This window comes from Centruroides vittatus, unplaced genomic scaffold, assembly GCF_030686945.1.
Source record: "Centruroides vittatus isolate TY-2023 unplaced genomic scaffold, ASM3068694v2 contig_883, whole genome shotgun sequence".
NCBI lineage: Eukaryota > Metazoa > Arthropoda > Arachnida > Scorpiones > Buthidae > Centruroides > Centruroides vittatus.
Genome location: NW_027122575.1, coordinates 659,109 through 675,777, shown reverse-complemented (window position 1 = coordinate 675,777; position 16,669 = coordinate 659,109). Strand labels below are relative to the sequence as shown.

Genomic DNA, 16,669 nt, shown 5'->3' with positions numbered 1-16,669 from the left:
TTAATTTTACTAATTTTTATTTAATCTTAAAACTTTTAAATGTTTTACCTTTATCAACAGGAATGATGAAAAATGAATGCCTAGCTTCATTAGGATTAAACAACATTGGATATTTCTCTAATCTTAAAACATCAGCAAATGTATATTTATGAAAGAATGCCAATTTTTCTAATTCTTGTTTTGTAATTGTTAAATTTGACTGAATAAATTCAAGCTTGATGGTCACTTCTCCAGATCGAGTAAAGACGGGAAAACTGCATATCTATTTTTTTAAAATAATAATTGTTAAATTCATAAATAAAATAAATAAATAAAAATCACATATAGTAACTTCAAAAACATTTGCTTCAAATTAAATACAGTACTTAAAATTTTAAAAATAATTAATTAATTAATTAATTAATTCTTTATGAAATTAAATATAAAACATACAAATATATTGCTGTAGATAATACTATAATAGTATTAGACCATATATCTTTTGCTTAGATGTGCAATGTACTGTACAGTACAATTAGCCATTCTATAAATGTTGAGATAATAATTAGCATATTAAAAATAAAGTTCTGTTTTTATAACAAAACATTAGGATAACATCAAATGTTCTATTTTTCTATAAATAAATAACGACTAACCCGTTACAAAGCTATACATCCACAAGAGCCGAATTATTGGGATAGAGTTGGCTATAATAAATAAATAATTAATAAGACAATTTGGCACTAGAGCTTGGCGTTAGGCGCCATCTCTTAGTAAACTTAATAATTATAATTAAATTAAATAAATAATTTTAATAATTTGGAACTGGAGGAAAAGAAATCGGCCCGAAGCGGGACTCGAACCCGCAACTTCTGCTATCCATGCAGACACGTTACCAGTTACGCTGCCCGGCCCTTCAGTCCGATTGCCTCCTCCAGTATATATAAGCTAACACGACGACCATCGACGGTCATTACAATGCCGGCTGGGGACACATCAAGTGCCCACGTCCTCCCAAGGACGTGGGCACTTGATTCGGCTCTTGTGGATGTATAGCTTTGTAACGGGTTAGTCGTTATTTATTTATATTTATACGCCTTGCCGGGGTTTGCGATGGCCGGTTGAGTGCCTTGGGAGGACGTGGGCACTTGATGTGTCCCCAGCCGGCATTGTAATGACCGTCGATGGTCGTCGTGTTAGCTTATATATACTGGAGGAGGCAATCGGACTGAAGGTCCGGGTAGCGTGACTGGTAACGTGTCTGCACGGATAGCAGAAGTTGCGGGTTCGAGTCCCGCTTCGGGCCGATTTCTTTTCCTCCAGTTCCAAATTATTAAAATTATTTATTTAATTTAATTATAATTATTAAGTTTACTAAGAGATGGCGCCTAACGCCAAGCTCTAGTGCCAAATTGTCTTATTAATTATTTATTTATTATAGCCAACTCTAGCCCGATAATTCGGCTCTTGTGGATGTTCTATTTTTCAATAAAAATTAAAAAAATAATTATACATACTATAAAAATGTTTACTGAGACTAAGCTAATAGATCTGTTACTATGATAAAATCTCAAGATTATAATTAGTAGATGAAAGAAATTAGGTTGTCTAAATGATATTGTTAATATTACTTATACAGTAAAGTTTTAAAGATGTCTTTTATAAATTTTATCAATGCTGATGAAAAGTGTAGAGGGAAAGGGAAAATTTTAGAAACATTTTATTAGTAAATAAATTTTATTTACTAATAAAATGTTTCTAAAATTTTTTTAAAGCTTTACATCAAATTTACTTTTTTTTTTAATTGTCTTAATTTTTATAGTGGCTTTATTACATCTCATCTGTTATCTAAACACTTAACATTTGAATAGCACTTGAGATTTAATATAATAGTATAATCAAAATGATACATCAGCATCCTTGTACTATTGCATATAATAAAACTAATAAATTTATAATGACACTTAAAACAAAAATATTTGTGAATTTGTTGGTGATAAAATTAATTTATACAGTGAAAGTGTCAAAAATCTAGACTAATTAAGGCTGGACCCCATGCAGATTTTCAAATGTATGTGTAAAGTAGCATTTTAAGTATTGTAAATTCCAAACACATTGTAAGTCAAGTTTAAGTTTTCCAAGTTCAAGCCAGTATTTCACAAGGAATGTAGAAATACTTACAAAGATTCAAAATATAACTCACAGATTTACTGTATTTAAAAAAAATACACCAATCATAATTTCAAAATTAAAAAATTCTGAATTCTGAATGAATGTTAGCACAACAACAATGCAAGGCCAAAAGAACATCAATAATGAAGTAACCATTAAAAGGGTTAACAGTTTTATTTATTTTTAATGGCCAAACTCAGATTTTTGACGTTCTGGATTTTCAACATTTTACTTTATTATTTTTGTAAACAAATTATGAAATTTATAAAATCTTATCTAAAGTCTGTCCGTACAAAGAAGTTATGCCAAAGAAATGTGATAATGTCAAATAGAAAAATTCATTTTTGCAAATAAAGATCTTCAAGACAAAAAATAAGTACAGTCTAATACTGTGTAATTATTTCATTCTAATTATAACTGTTATTAATTGAATTTTCAAATCTAAATTTTTATTACATATATAAACTCATGTTCTATTTAGATAAAAAACATTTCTATATTTATGTCAAGAATTTGATATTAATGAACAGCAAAGATATTATTATTAATCATATAAAAGCTAATTTGTTTATATATATACACCAGGGCTGCGGAGTTGGTAAAAAAACACCTGACTCTGACTCCTGATAATTTTAGTAAGCCAATTCCGGCAAATTTAAATACCAAGTCATTTTATGGGGGCAGAGGCATTCATAGGGGGTTACCCTACTCTGAACTCTGAAAGGAGCCCTGGGAATTTACCCAAATACTTTTATAGTTAGTATTTTTAATATTTAACTTGCATTAATATTTATATGTATAAAAAAATTAATTTTTGACAAATATTTAATAAGAGGAAAAAGGGGAGCAATAAAATTCTACATCCACATATCTTTATTCTACAACTTTTGCACTTCAATTTCACTTTTCCAGAAAATTTAGTCCAACTAAAAAGTGTGCGACTAGCTACTTTAGCAGTCCCTTGTTCAGAAAAGAAAAATATACACTCTGATCAATTAGTCTGGCTCATTCAGAAAAACAGAGTACTTATTTAGAGCAGGGATAACAAAGGAATGATTCAAAAATATTCAAATTCAATTGGGTCAAAATAATTTAACTACTAAACACAAATTCTACAAAGAAAACTATTGATACATATTTAATAAATTAAATTGTTGCATTTTATATTTAAAATATAAAATTATATACATAAAATGCAACAATTTAATTTATTAAATATGTATCAATAGTTTTCTTTGTAGAATTTGTGTTTAGTAGTTAAATTATTTTGACCCAATTGAATAAATAATTATATATAATATATATATATATATACATACAGGGTGGGCCAACGAAAACGAAACGGCAGAGTGTTCGTGTTCGTCCAAGCAAATCGCTCGGACAGGTCGATTTTATTCTCGAGGGGACATCTTTTGCAATAAAGTTTTTGCGATTCTGAATACAACAGACAAATAAAAATTTTAAAAACTCATTTATTTTGTATTAACTAAACAAACATTTATTTCGAAAAAAATGTTTGTTTAGTTAATATTCAGATTCGCAAAATCTTTATTGCATAAGATGTCCCCTCGAGAATAAAATCGACCTGTCCGAGCAATTTGCTTGGACGAACACGAACACTCTGCTGTTTCGTTTTCGTTGGCCCACCCTGTATACATAAAATAAATAAATTATAACAAAATACAAAAACATTTTAACAAATTAATAAATATAAAATAAATTTTCTTTTATTCAAATAAAAAAAACTAAATTAAATTTAAAATGACAGAGTTGGAGTAGACACATTTTTCCCAATTCTGACTCCTCTGGCCAGAAATTCCTCCCAACTCCGACTCCACAGCCCTGATATACACAACCTTTGTGTGAGGACCACCACCGCCCTCCAAAAACATCTATATATATATATATTGTAAATTTGTTTGTAACTTTGTTTATTTACTTTATATCCTTTTTATTATGTATGAACCTAAATTGTATCATGGATAACAACCGAAGATGGTAAGAGGAAATCTTCCTATTCTACCAATCTAGGGAACCCCCCCTTTTTTTTATATCAAGTAAGTAAAATAAAACGGTTTATCACAACATGCCAGAGAAAAGATGAATCATGACAACTCAAAGATGACTATGAAAACCTGATGTCATCACAGAATAAGAAGACACCAACTCAAAGATGGCTCTATGATAGTCAGAACAATCAACAAACAATGACTAAGAGCAAAGATGAATCATGACAACTCAAAGATGACTATGAAAACCTGATGTCATCACAGAATAAGAAGACACCAACTCAAAGATGGCTCTATGATAGTCAGAACAATCAACAAACAATGACTAAGAGCAAAGATGAATCATGACAACTCAAAGATGACTATGAAAACCTGATGTCATCACAGAATAAGAAGACACCAACTCAAAGATGACTCTATGAAAGCTCAACGTCATAAGAAAAACACTGCCAATGAATCATCACCTGATGATGAATTTTCTTAGGCTGAAAAGGGTTTAAAAAGCAAAGCTCCAGCCAGAAAAAGTCAGTCAGAGAAAGCCAGCAGAGAAGGACAGTCGAGAAAGAAGGCAGTCAGAAAAAACCAGCCGGAGAAAGTCAGTCAGAGAGTAGACCAGAGGTGGTAGACCAGACAGAAAAGGTCAGTCAGAGCAAGGACACGGTCCCGTTAGAAGGACAGTTAGAAGAAAACAGCGAAATAGTCAGCAATTGTGGATACAGTTCCAACTCGAGAAAGAGTAATTTAAGAGAAGACAACTCTAAACGAGCAAGAACCAGACGAAGTACAGTGAACACCGGAAATCTCCGCAGTTTTGGCCGTCAAAGTCAACGTCACAAGAGAAGAGAAGACATCTTGTTATCTGGTATGTTGTGAGTCGCGAAATACCCCCCTATTAGGTACCCCTCTCGTTGAATAGAAAAGAATAGGCAAATTTCCAAAAGAAAATCGGTTTTTATAACTCTGTTCCAAACTTTCGTTTATGTTAATAAATGTCCTTAAATTGGTTATATCTGACTCTGCATTTTTCCTCCTGAGAGACTCATTCCTGGACTTCAGAGTGACTCTTACCCTCGCGCCTTAATCATCTTCTTTTATTTCAAACGGTGGTGTGTCCGACAAAACACACCTGGTGGCAGGACTCTACCTAGAAAAGTACATAACAAACCTTTTACGGCCCGATCCCCACATTTGACAATAAAGGTCAGCAAAAGATGTTGGCATGCCTGCTGTGGCAACACTGTGCACTGCAAGAGGCCAAGCAAGGCAGATGAAGGCCAAAAGCAGCTTGGTTACAAGGCGCACAGTGTTCAGTTAGCAGCAGAAGCTAAAGTCTTGGTTGAGTGATGAAGATGGAGCAACAAATAAACTTGCTGTTCTGCTACAAGTTTGGTAAATTCACAAAATAAAATCATTCTACACTGAATCACGAGTTTCTTTCTACACTCCTAGTACACAAGTTGATGAAAACTGATAGTACAATTCTTTCTTCCTTGTTCTAGCTTTCCTATCAACCATGTGTCGTCATCATTTCTTTTAGATTTTTAGCCTTTAAGACTGTCACCATGCTTTGTTTTTATAAATTAATCTTTGTACTTAGTAAAGTTTATTTAAACATTTTTAGGTAAGTGTTATTAAACTTTTTTAAACTGTAGATAAGTAATCAGTCATAAAACTGATGAACGAATACAGTATTATCTTGGTACATGAACTGTTCCCAACTTGAACAATTCCACATTCAAACACAAACACATTCTGCAAAAAAAACCACTCATTACTCAATTAATCAAATGCAACCCACTAGAATAAAAATTTTTGATTAATGATGTATTTATTTTGTCATTCGTAAAAAATTTTTTATAATAAAAATAAAAAAATGAAGATGTTGCTGATATTTCTGATCGAGATCAATAAAAAGGTTTGTTTACTTTTCCCCCTTCCCCATCTGTTAGGAAACCCTCCCAAGATATATGTAGCTGTAGGCCTATGTTTTCATTTATTTGTTAGAAATTACACAAATAAAAAATAAACAAATAAACAAAAACACAGGCCTACAGCTACATGAATCTTGGAAGGGTTTCCTAACAGATGGGGAAGGGGGAAAAATAAACAAATCAACACATATTTGTAAGCTGGAGGAAACACACCCAAAGGCAATGTTAAAGCAGATGTAAAAACGTGATGTATACTGAACATTTATAAATTACTGCTGTGTGACACCATTATACAGCACAAACTCACCAAATTCATATTTTGTATAGAATACCAAAATCTACATATAGTGATTGATGAGGGACCTGATATATCCAAAATGCATTTTGCAATAAATACATAGAAATTGACACACTTTTTTCATTTCCTTTCTGTTCCATGACCGTCCAATGTGATAAGTCCACCTACATGAAAAGTGCACTGGCATGAAACATAATAAATAAGTCAACAGACAAAAAGTGATTTGAATAAGATTGGTTTACTTTTTCATTTGTCTGGTCATGAGTTTGAAATAATCAATCTAAACTAAACAAAATCCTCAAAATAAACATAATTGAACAAAAATAAGTAAATTAAAATAAAACGAAGTAGAGTTTCCTCCTATATGCTGATGTTATATCAGATCAAAACTAATCAATGAATGAGATGACTCCTAATTGGGCTCCACTGGTCTTCTCCAATAAGGTAGCCAGTCAACAAAAGTTAAAATGTTATATATATTCTAACATTTGCTACATAAGTATTAGATTTACAATTGAAGCCTTAATAGAAAAATTTGTCCTCACTATAAAATTACAATAGTGCTTTCTTGATATAAAAAATATTTAAAGATGTATCTTTATAGTTCTATCTTCATGATTATCTCATTTCATCATACAATATAGCAAATACTTTCTCATATGCTGTTTTAAAATAATAACTCTGCAGAATTATGACTATTATGCTGTTAGGAAATAAACATAACAGCAAAATCTTTAGCAATGAATATATATTTCTTTAATAATATAAAAGCTGTAGTATGTGTGTGGTGTATGTATGTATGTATGTATGTATGTGTGAATTCCTTATAACTCCTGCAATTTTTGTCCAATTCAGATGAAATTTTGGTTATATTCGTTTTATGTTCTGATAGAAAGTATAGGCTACTCATTTTGCAAGAATATTAGCTGCAGAATAAATGTTTTAGTGATTTCAGATCAGTGATCACACTTACATTGCAGTGATGTCAGTCACCTCATTTAGTTCATGTTTGATGAGGAAATTTCCTTTAAGCTGTATTTTTAAATATTTTGGCAAATGATGTATTTTAAACTTACTTCATTAAATTTAAAATTTAAACTTTAAAAATGATAGTTCCATTATGTCACTTCTATAAAAAATTAAAAAAAAACAAAAAATCTTTCTATAGTGACCATGTGACATTCTATTATCCAATCAGAAGTAACAATCTAACAAGTCCATTATTTAAGAAGTGTTATCGCTCAGCTCATCTAACTAACATACATAAAATTAATCTTGTTTTAACAATGTGGAATTTAAAAAACTAGCTATTTTGTCAAAAATAAAAAAAAGCTTACAGAAAAGCATAAGAGTAAAATTGTCAAGTAAATTCTAGATCTAAAAGAATAAGAACTGAAATCCCTGAAGGCCGTGAAGTCCAACATGAGCAACATCAAATAAGAATGGCTTTGTCAAAGGTTGCAGAAACAGCATCGCAATGTCAAAATCGACCTGATGCTCTTCTCAATTCTTCAATCTCTATTTTCTTATAAAAAGTATTCTGTTATGCTTGATAGGGAAATTTCTAGTACTAAAGATTATGCTTTATTTTTTCTCATTTTTCTCAATCTTCTACTAAAAAATTTATAAATAAATATTTATTAACAGTTATAGTAATTATTCTTACATAAATTTTCAATAAACAATATTTATATTAATCTCAGAAGGACTAACTGAAATTAAAAATGTAAGTTTGTCATAGAACAAGCATAAAAATATTAATGAGTTTCCAAACATGTAATATATCTGATTCAACAAAAATTAATTTGCATAAAAAAAATCTGTCTAATGAAATTGATTAGAATATTTATATTGTCTATAAAAATGATATTTGTAAAAGACCCATGATCTGACAGATAAATATAGAATTTTCATCAATGATATTAAAACTTGCATCTTGAATTTTTTGTCTTTTATTTTTGCATAAAAATTTAGTGAATCCGATTCACTGAAAAGCTTGGATATCTGGCTTAAAGAAACTGAAAAAATTTTAAAACTAACATAATTTTCTAAAGACTTTTTTTGTATAGGGCTATCCATTAATTACATGTAAAGTTTTTGAGCCCCTCCCTGTTGTATACAATAATGCACTTTTGGAAAATCCACGCATCTTTAATTACAACAGTTTATGTATCTCTTGGCATTAAAGGAATTACTTTAAAAAGTTCAGTAAATATTCTCTGACAGTTTGTTCACATGACTATAAGCAGGCTTATAAAAACAAATTTGTATGCCACTAATACTGCTAAAAAAAAATCACATAGACAATGCTTCAACCTCTTCCCTCCCCAATGTGTACAATGATGTATTTTTTGGAATCCTATCCCACCATTAATCCGTATATGTAATTAGTGGATGGCTCCATATGTTTATTTACTATAAAAAGACTGAATATAATTTCCAAAGCTCTCATCATTTTAGAAAATAAAGAAATTAATAAATTATTAATTTGATGCAAAGTTAATATTAGTACATTAGTTTAATATTAATATTAAAACCATAGACAAAAAATTTAAAAATACTTTATCACAGTTTACAATTTCTTACAGGTGGAATTTGTTTAGTAGTGATTAATCCAAAACCACAAGTTGTTTCAGCAGGATCATGAATTTTTCTTCCCCTTGTATTCTGTTCTTCTGGTATTGGACAAGTTAATTTCATAGAAAACATGTATAGAAAGCATTCTAAATCTTCTTCGGGAGGATTACTTCTTAAAGCTTCTGCTATCTATAAGATATTTATATATAATTATTAAAAAACAATTACTATGATATTAAATTATTCAAACTATCAAACCTGTTTGAAATAATATTGACGTCTTTTTGTGGTGCCAGGTCGAGGAGCACCTTGAGGTACTTCTTCATAATCTCCTATCATTTCTTCTTCAAATTTAACAGCTTCTTTACCAGTTGGCAAAAGATTATCATCTAATTCTCCTAATCAGAAGATATATAAAGTAAATAAATAACAAACAAAAATATATAAACATTAAAAATATAATGTTGTAATAAATTACATCTATGATTTATAAAATAAAAAACTTTATCTTTAAAATGAATTTTTAAAAATTATCTATTTGCATTATAAATAACTTAAAATAATCTAAAAAAATCTCTGAACTGACTAAACATAATTTGATTTATTAGTCTCCAACAAACTAACTTTTCAGATTTCAGACAATATGTGATAAATTACTGTATTTTCAAGAAGACTACCCTATGAGTATCTATGTTAGAAAGCACTTTGAAACAGGATGCATGTTACTTGATGGAATGGGTTAAATGCTGATTTTATATTGCAATTATAAACTCATCAAACAGCTTCCTTTATCTAAAACCACTAAGACTAGAGAATCTTTAGAAAATGTGAAAAATCCTTCATACACCCACAGACATTCATCTGTCATTACAATTTTTCACCAAACCACCACCAAAGACATGTATATACAAATAAAAATAAACAAGTAAAATGGCAAGGCCATATTTGGGACAAGACTATGTCTCGGAGACTCACTACTAAGCAGGATCACTTCGACGCTCACGGCGAGTCTCGTTCTCATTCTGCAATCATCTTTGGTATTGCTGGTTTTGAGCATGATCATTCAAACTTTGCTGGCCACAGTCATGACCATGAGGTCTTCCACAATGCATTTTCATTGAAATTAACATATCAAATGTTGAAATTTCTCTTCGTTGCATAACGTCCCAGGTTGAATTTTTGTCAATGTGAAAATTTCCCATTTTTGAAAAAAATAATGGTGGTTATTGTATTGTTCGTAATTATTTTTTTATTTTGCACAAACGAAATATATATATATATATATATATATATATATATATTAATAAATGTAAAAAGAAAAAATAATTCTATTTCGGAAGTTAGTTTTAATATAAAATTATAACGACATGCCATCTAGTTTCAAAAAGCTCTGATGATGAAATGAGATATCTCCAGTCGATCGGTCGGTCAAGGTTAGCACATGGCGACCAGAAATATGTGGGGAATAACATTGGACAGGTAAATGGGTTTTTTCAAAGATTTGTTTGTCAAAGTTCTATTTAGCAACATCCGCTTTTCGAACTTCCCAATGGATGTGTTTGTCAAAATACGAATATTGTGAAAATCAATTTCACAATATTCGTATTTCCAACTTACCAACGAACAATGCATGCGCAAATCTCGCACTACTGCCTGTTTGCAGAGAGTGTCGCCATTTTGTATTTTATTGTGTTTTGGTTCTCGGTCCCCTGATTATCTACAAGTCTGGTTTTTTTTACGCGTGCATGATTTGGGCACCTAATACTCTGTGCCAAATTTCAACTCCTGACATGTACTCCTTCATACCTCTAAGCTGATGAGACAGCAGGCAGTACAATTTTATAAACAAGACATAGTCTTAATTATTACGTCTTTGTGTCCTTTTTGTCTTAATTTAAATTTAATTTGTATACTAGTACTTTTTATATATTAACAGGATTTATTATACTGGAAAATATGGATGCAGATATTTTCCAGTATAATAAGTCCTGTTAATATATAAAAAGTACTAGTATACAAATTAAATTTAAATTAAGACACAGTCTTGTCAATAAAAGATACTTATCTTTAGTTCTTGCCCATTCATTTTCTGTTTATTCAATCCAGGTTATAACTGATATTATTAAATACTCCTATTTAAATTTGTATCTTAAAACTTGATAAATGTCCAGTAATTATCCTCTGTCTACAGGGTTGGTGGAAAAGAAAGTAAGTAGGCATTGAGCAATCACTATTATTTTTTTTAATAATAATGCTATCATAATAGAATGTGTGTGTGCATGTACTGTACATCAATCAATGGAATTTTATAATTCCGACATTGGTGGTGTGGGCAGTGACTGAAAGAGACCACATGCAGTGTCAAAAAGATGACCAACCGTTTGTATGTTCAAGGAGCAAGTGCAGATTGCTGCATGCTGAACTATGGAAATCAGTGGTTGCTGTGCATGACATCCTTTCATATGATGAAGAGACATCGTGCCACAATCCGTCTAGAAAAATCAAGACTTGTCATTTAAAGCTAATGAACACAGGTTCTGTTGCAGACACACAGATAAGTGGATCCCCGGTCGTTTGAGAAAGTGGATGGTGCTGGAGCCTACATTGAATTTTAACATATGCATAATTTCCATTTAATAAGATACATGCCAAGTAATTTTCATCACCTTTGCATTAGAAATATAGAAATTACAGAAATTAGATAAGAATGTCATTTCAGAGACTAAGATGTATTGCACAATTATCATTCTAACAAGCTATAAACTCATTAATCTTTTCATCTCTATAAAACTGAATTTTGATGACTAAAAATAATTATATACATTTAAAATGATAACCTTAGCTTGATTGACCAATGTTTGGTTTTACTTTTAACAATTTTGTTATTAAGTCAAAACTAAAAATGATTTAATTACCATTTTTTTATTTTTTAAACTCTAATTAATATAACATTTTACACTATAAAGTAACATTTGCATGCAATTTAAAATATTAGATAATTTTTCTGTTAACAGTAAAATAAATTTTCATGTAGCATTTTTTAAACAATAATTTGATGAACAAAATAGAATCTCTGTATCCTATTGGACGGCCTAACCAATACAATCCATCAAGCCTTTACCCTATTAGGAAGCTTATTTTATACAAGTTGACTGGGAAAGGCAAATATTTTTTATCACATTATTTCATTTGTCTTATTTCTCATATAATAATGTTTGAATGTTATGCTCAGCTGATACTGGTGCCAAGTTCAATGCCAGACTAAAGACAGCATAGCTACACAAACAAGTGGTGTAACATTAAGCTGTGTTATTGGTATATTTGTCAATGTCTGGAAACTTCCCAACAATGTGACTTGCATTCAATATTGCAGCTTTCTGTAGTGCCTTGACTTTTGCACAATTTGCAATTTTGCACATTTTTAAAAATTCAACTTTTCTAATATTTTTGTCAATGAAAAAATTTGCTTCCATGCAGAACGCTCATACACTACAAAGCGCGGTAGTTCACTCTACGTTCTTGGACACACATTACTTCCTACAATAGCGGACATCTAAGAATCATAATCACTACTGTGTTGTTCCGAGCAAGAGGTCAAAACAGTTTCAGTCTTGCATTAGGGTGTGCAACAACATGTTGTGTGTTTTGTCAATTTACTTGTTTATGTTTAAATATTTCGTCCTTATAAATTGAAAAACATGAGTGAGAAACAGAGAAACTGCAGTGTTTGTACGAACAAAAAGAAATTAAGGACTCAAACTTCATATGATCAAGACAAAGATGGAAATAATTAAACATTCTGAAAACGGTGAATCTTTTGCTTCAATCAGACGTTTATACGATGTAAACAGATCTACGATATATTCAATTTTAAAAAATAAGAGTAAAATTAAGGAATACGTTCAAAATTGTGGAAATATATCTTCAAAGATTGTTTCCAAAAGGCATGGCATAGTGATGGATGAAATGGAAAGATCTTTGTCATCATGGATTGATGATCAACATCAAAATAATGTCCCACTGAGTTTTTCAATTATTCAAGCCAAGGCCCTTAGTTTACATGAAGATTGGAAGACTAGATTAAATAAAGATTCTAACATGATGTTTCAATCAAGTAATGGCTGGTTTGACAAATTTAAAATAAGATATTCTTTACATAATATTAAATTCACTGGAGAATTGGCTGATGCAGGTAAAGATGCTGTGAAAGAATTTATTTCCTCATTATCCAAAATTATTGTAGATGGAAAATATTCTCCTAGCCAAATATTCAATGTAGATGAGATGGGTTTATTTTGGAAAAAAAATGCCTAATCGTACATTTTTATTGAAGGAAAAATCAGTTGCCCCTGGACAAAAACCTTCCAAAAGCCAATTGACGTTACTTCTTGGTGGAAACTTAGTTGGTGATTAAAAATTGAAGCCATTGTCAGTTTACCAAGCAGAAAATCCCAGAGCATTGAAAGGGAAATATAAAGAATTGCTTCCAGTCATCTGGAAATCAAATAAAAATGCCTGGGTTACTGCATTAATATTTAAAGATTGGTTCACTTTTCATTTAATGCTGACAGTTAAGTAATATTGTAAAAATAATAATTTACAATTTAAAACATTATTAATCTTAGACAATGCTCTGGGACACCCAAAATCTCTGCAGAATTTGTACCCAGAAATCAATGTTGTGTTTCTTCCTCCCAATACTACCTGCCTCATATAGCCCATGGACCAAACAGTGATAGCTATGTTTAAACGATATTATATGAGGACAATAATGACTAAGGCCATCAAGGCAACTGACAGGAAAGATGGGCCAATATTAACAGATTTTTGAAATAACTATAATATATGGAATGCAATAAACAATATTGGAGACATCGTGGGCTGAAATAAAAGAGTCGACAAGAGTTGACATTATGCCCATAAATAATAAGTGATTTTATGAATTTTGAAGAAACACCAGAAACTATCACAGATGAAATAGTTAGCCTAATGAAATGAACTAAACTTGGACATCAACAATGAAGATGTTAATGAGTTGATTGAATCTCACTCATTACTTCTGTCAAATGAATACTTAATTGAGCAAAACAATTGAGCAACAATGAAATACACAATGAAAGTGAGGAAGAAGCTGAAAAAACATCAAGATTTTGATGACAATTAAAAATATGAATAAAGCCCTTACGCATCTTGACAAATTTTTGACTATTACGGAAGAATGTGATCCCAATGGAGAACGTATATGTCAAGTACGTAGGGAGATTGAGAAAGAAACAGTATGTTATAGAAATCTTTATCAAGAAAAGAAAAAAAGAGTGGTATTCAACTAACTCTTGACAAGTTTATAAAGAAAACCCCCTAAAGCACTTAAACATGCCTTGTTAACTTCATTATGTACACATATTGATAAATAAATACTTTAAAACAGTTTTTGGTGCATATTTTTTTACATCCCTCTACTTTCAGGAATTATGTGCAAAAGTTGAGGGCTGCCTGTATGTTTTTACTGAGGTTTAACATTTCTAGACTTTTGTGTAGTGTATGTGGTATAACACCAGTAGAAGATAACAGGTACAATAAATACCTTATCCATCCTCCATATGTGTCTTATTTCTTGAGCGAATGGAGTGTACTTGTTGATTTTTTCAGTGTGAGCATTTTTTATGCTATGAGTGGAACAGAAATGTCTATTATATAAGCAATCTTATTGCATTTGTCAATGAGAGTCATGTCAGGTCTATTGTGATGAATTGTTTTATCAATGATTATGGCTCTGTTGTATATTGTGTGTATGTGTCATTTTTTAATAATTCCCATGGAATATATTTGTAGTATGGTACCTAGATATTTAATAATCTGTATTTGTGTTCAAGCTCTTGGTGTAGTATATTTGCTATTTGATTATGCCTATGTAAATAGTCTGTGTAAGCTTGCAACTAGAGGTTATATGTTTTATTGTTTCTGACAGAATGTGGCATTTTCTGCAAGAGTCATTTGTAAGTGATGCATCCTTCACGATGTGTTTTCTATAGTTTTTAGTGTTTATGACCTGATCTTAAATGGCAACCATAAACCCTCAGTCTCTCTAAACAGACAACTCCTAGTCAGCTAGTAGTTTGACACAATTTTGTCAACACAGTCCTCAGCTAGGTCATGGACATGCCTGCCATGAAGTGCTTTTTGGGCCCATGACTGCTTCATGGTGTCTATGTTATTTATATTTATGTCCAGGTGATCTGAGTATAAATTTAAAGATATGTAGTTACTATCTGCCAGAATTATAGCTTTATGTAATCTTGATGTTTCTTGCTTTTTGTGGAAAAACTCTTGCAGTGTCAAAATTTGTTTGTAGTACAGGTTGATTATATTAGTCAGGTCACAGCCACCTTCTTTACAAGGAAGAGTTAGTCTTTCTACAGATGATTTTGAATGATATTGTTTATGCTTAGTAAGTGTTGTTCTTGTTTGCCTTTGGAAATGCTCGAGATCTGTACATATCCAGTGTATAACTCCAAAAAAATAAGTGAGTACAGAGACAACATATGTATTAATTAATAGCTTTAATAGTATGTTTTGCATTTAGGTATGTTCTTAGTACTACATGTAATCTGTTCTGATATTTGAGTGTTAATCTTTGTTTTATCTGTGCATGTTCTGTAAGTTTGGTCTGTTGGAATCCTATATATTTGTAAAACTTTGCCCCCTTCCATGGATTCAATAATATCTCCACTTCTAAATACAAAGTCTCCTTTCTTCAGAACTCCTTTTTCAGTGTGTAGTGTTTTGCATTTGCCTAGACCAAACCATTTGCATATCATTTGAATAAGTGCATGTAGTTTGCAAGATTTGAAGTTGATTTTGTGTGGATGCGTAAAGTTTGATATTGTCCATGTACATGAAGTTTGATAATGTGAACTGTATTGTTTTATTGTGTCTGATATTGTAACCATATTGTATTTTGTTCAATGTGTTAGATAAAAGGTTAAGTGCAATGCAGAATCAAAGAGGACTCAAAGAATCTCCTTGAAAAATTTGTGATTTGTTTTTGTGTGTTATGGAGGTTAAGATGTAATGTTGTTCTCCAGTGGAACATGGTAGAACCATGAGAACTAATGAGCTGGGGATGGATTTTGTAGATGCAAAGTGTGTGGGATACTGTCAAATGCTTTTCTGTAATCAATATATGCCATGTATATGTTTCTGTGTTGCTTATGAACTTGCCATAGGATAACAGAGTCAATGAGTAGTTGTTCTTTGCAACCTTTGTGATTTCTGCGGCAGCCTCTTTGTTGTTCTGTAAGAATGTTGTGTTCATCAATATGATTGTATATTTTGTTTGCAATGCAAGAGGCAAGAATCTTGTAAAGGGTTGGAAGACATGTAATTGATCTGTACAGTCAAACCTGTTTTTATGCGCTCTTTTTATGTGCGATTTTTATTTGTGCGATTTTTTAATGCGAATTTTTAATTTGTGCGGTATAGTTGGTGACTAGTCTCGTGCGATTCGTCATGTCTTACGTTGACTTATATAGCTAAATAAACTTATTATAGCATAAATGCACTTATTATAGTAATATTATTGAATGAATATGCGAAAAATGAAATAATTTACTTTTTAAGTCAACAAAACACCACCTGGACAAAAATATGTAAAACAGACGATAGACCAGACGATGCAGTCAAGTGCTGACATCTGTTGTCAA

General features: G+C 31.1%; 1 protein-coding gene across 1 annotated transcript in view; it reads right to left on the bottom strand.

The window, feature by feature from the left end:
* The window catches only part of Dcr-1 (Endoribonuclease Dcr-1), a 113,767-nt gene that overhangs the window by 16,616 nt on the left and 80,482 nt on the right, over positions 1-16,669 (bottom strand). The window contains exons 8-10 of the mRNA XM_067280334.1: positions 9,225-9,364; positions 8,976-9,155; positions 49-262 (exon numbers count right to left, since the gene is read on the bottom strand). Of these exons, the coding sequence (XP_067136435.1) occupies positions 49-262; positions 8,976-9,155; positions 9,225-9,364 (534 nt within the window). The remainder of the gene's footprint in view (positions 1-48; positions 263-8,975; positions 9,156-9,224; positions 9,365-16,669) is intronic.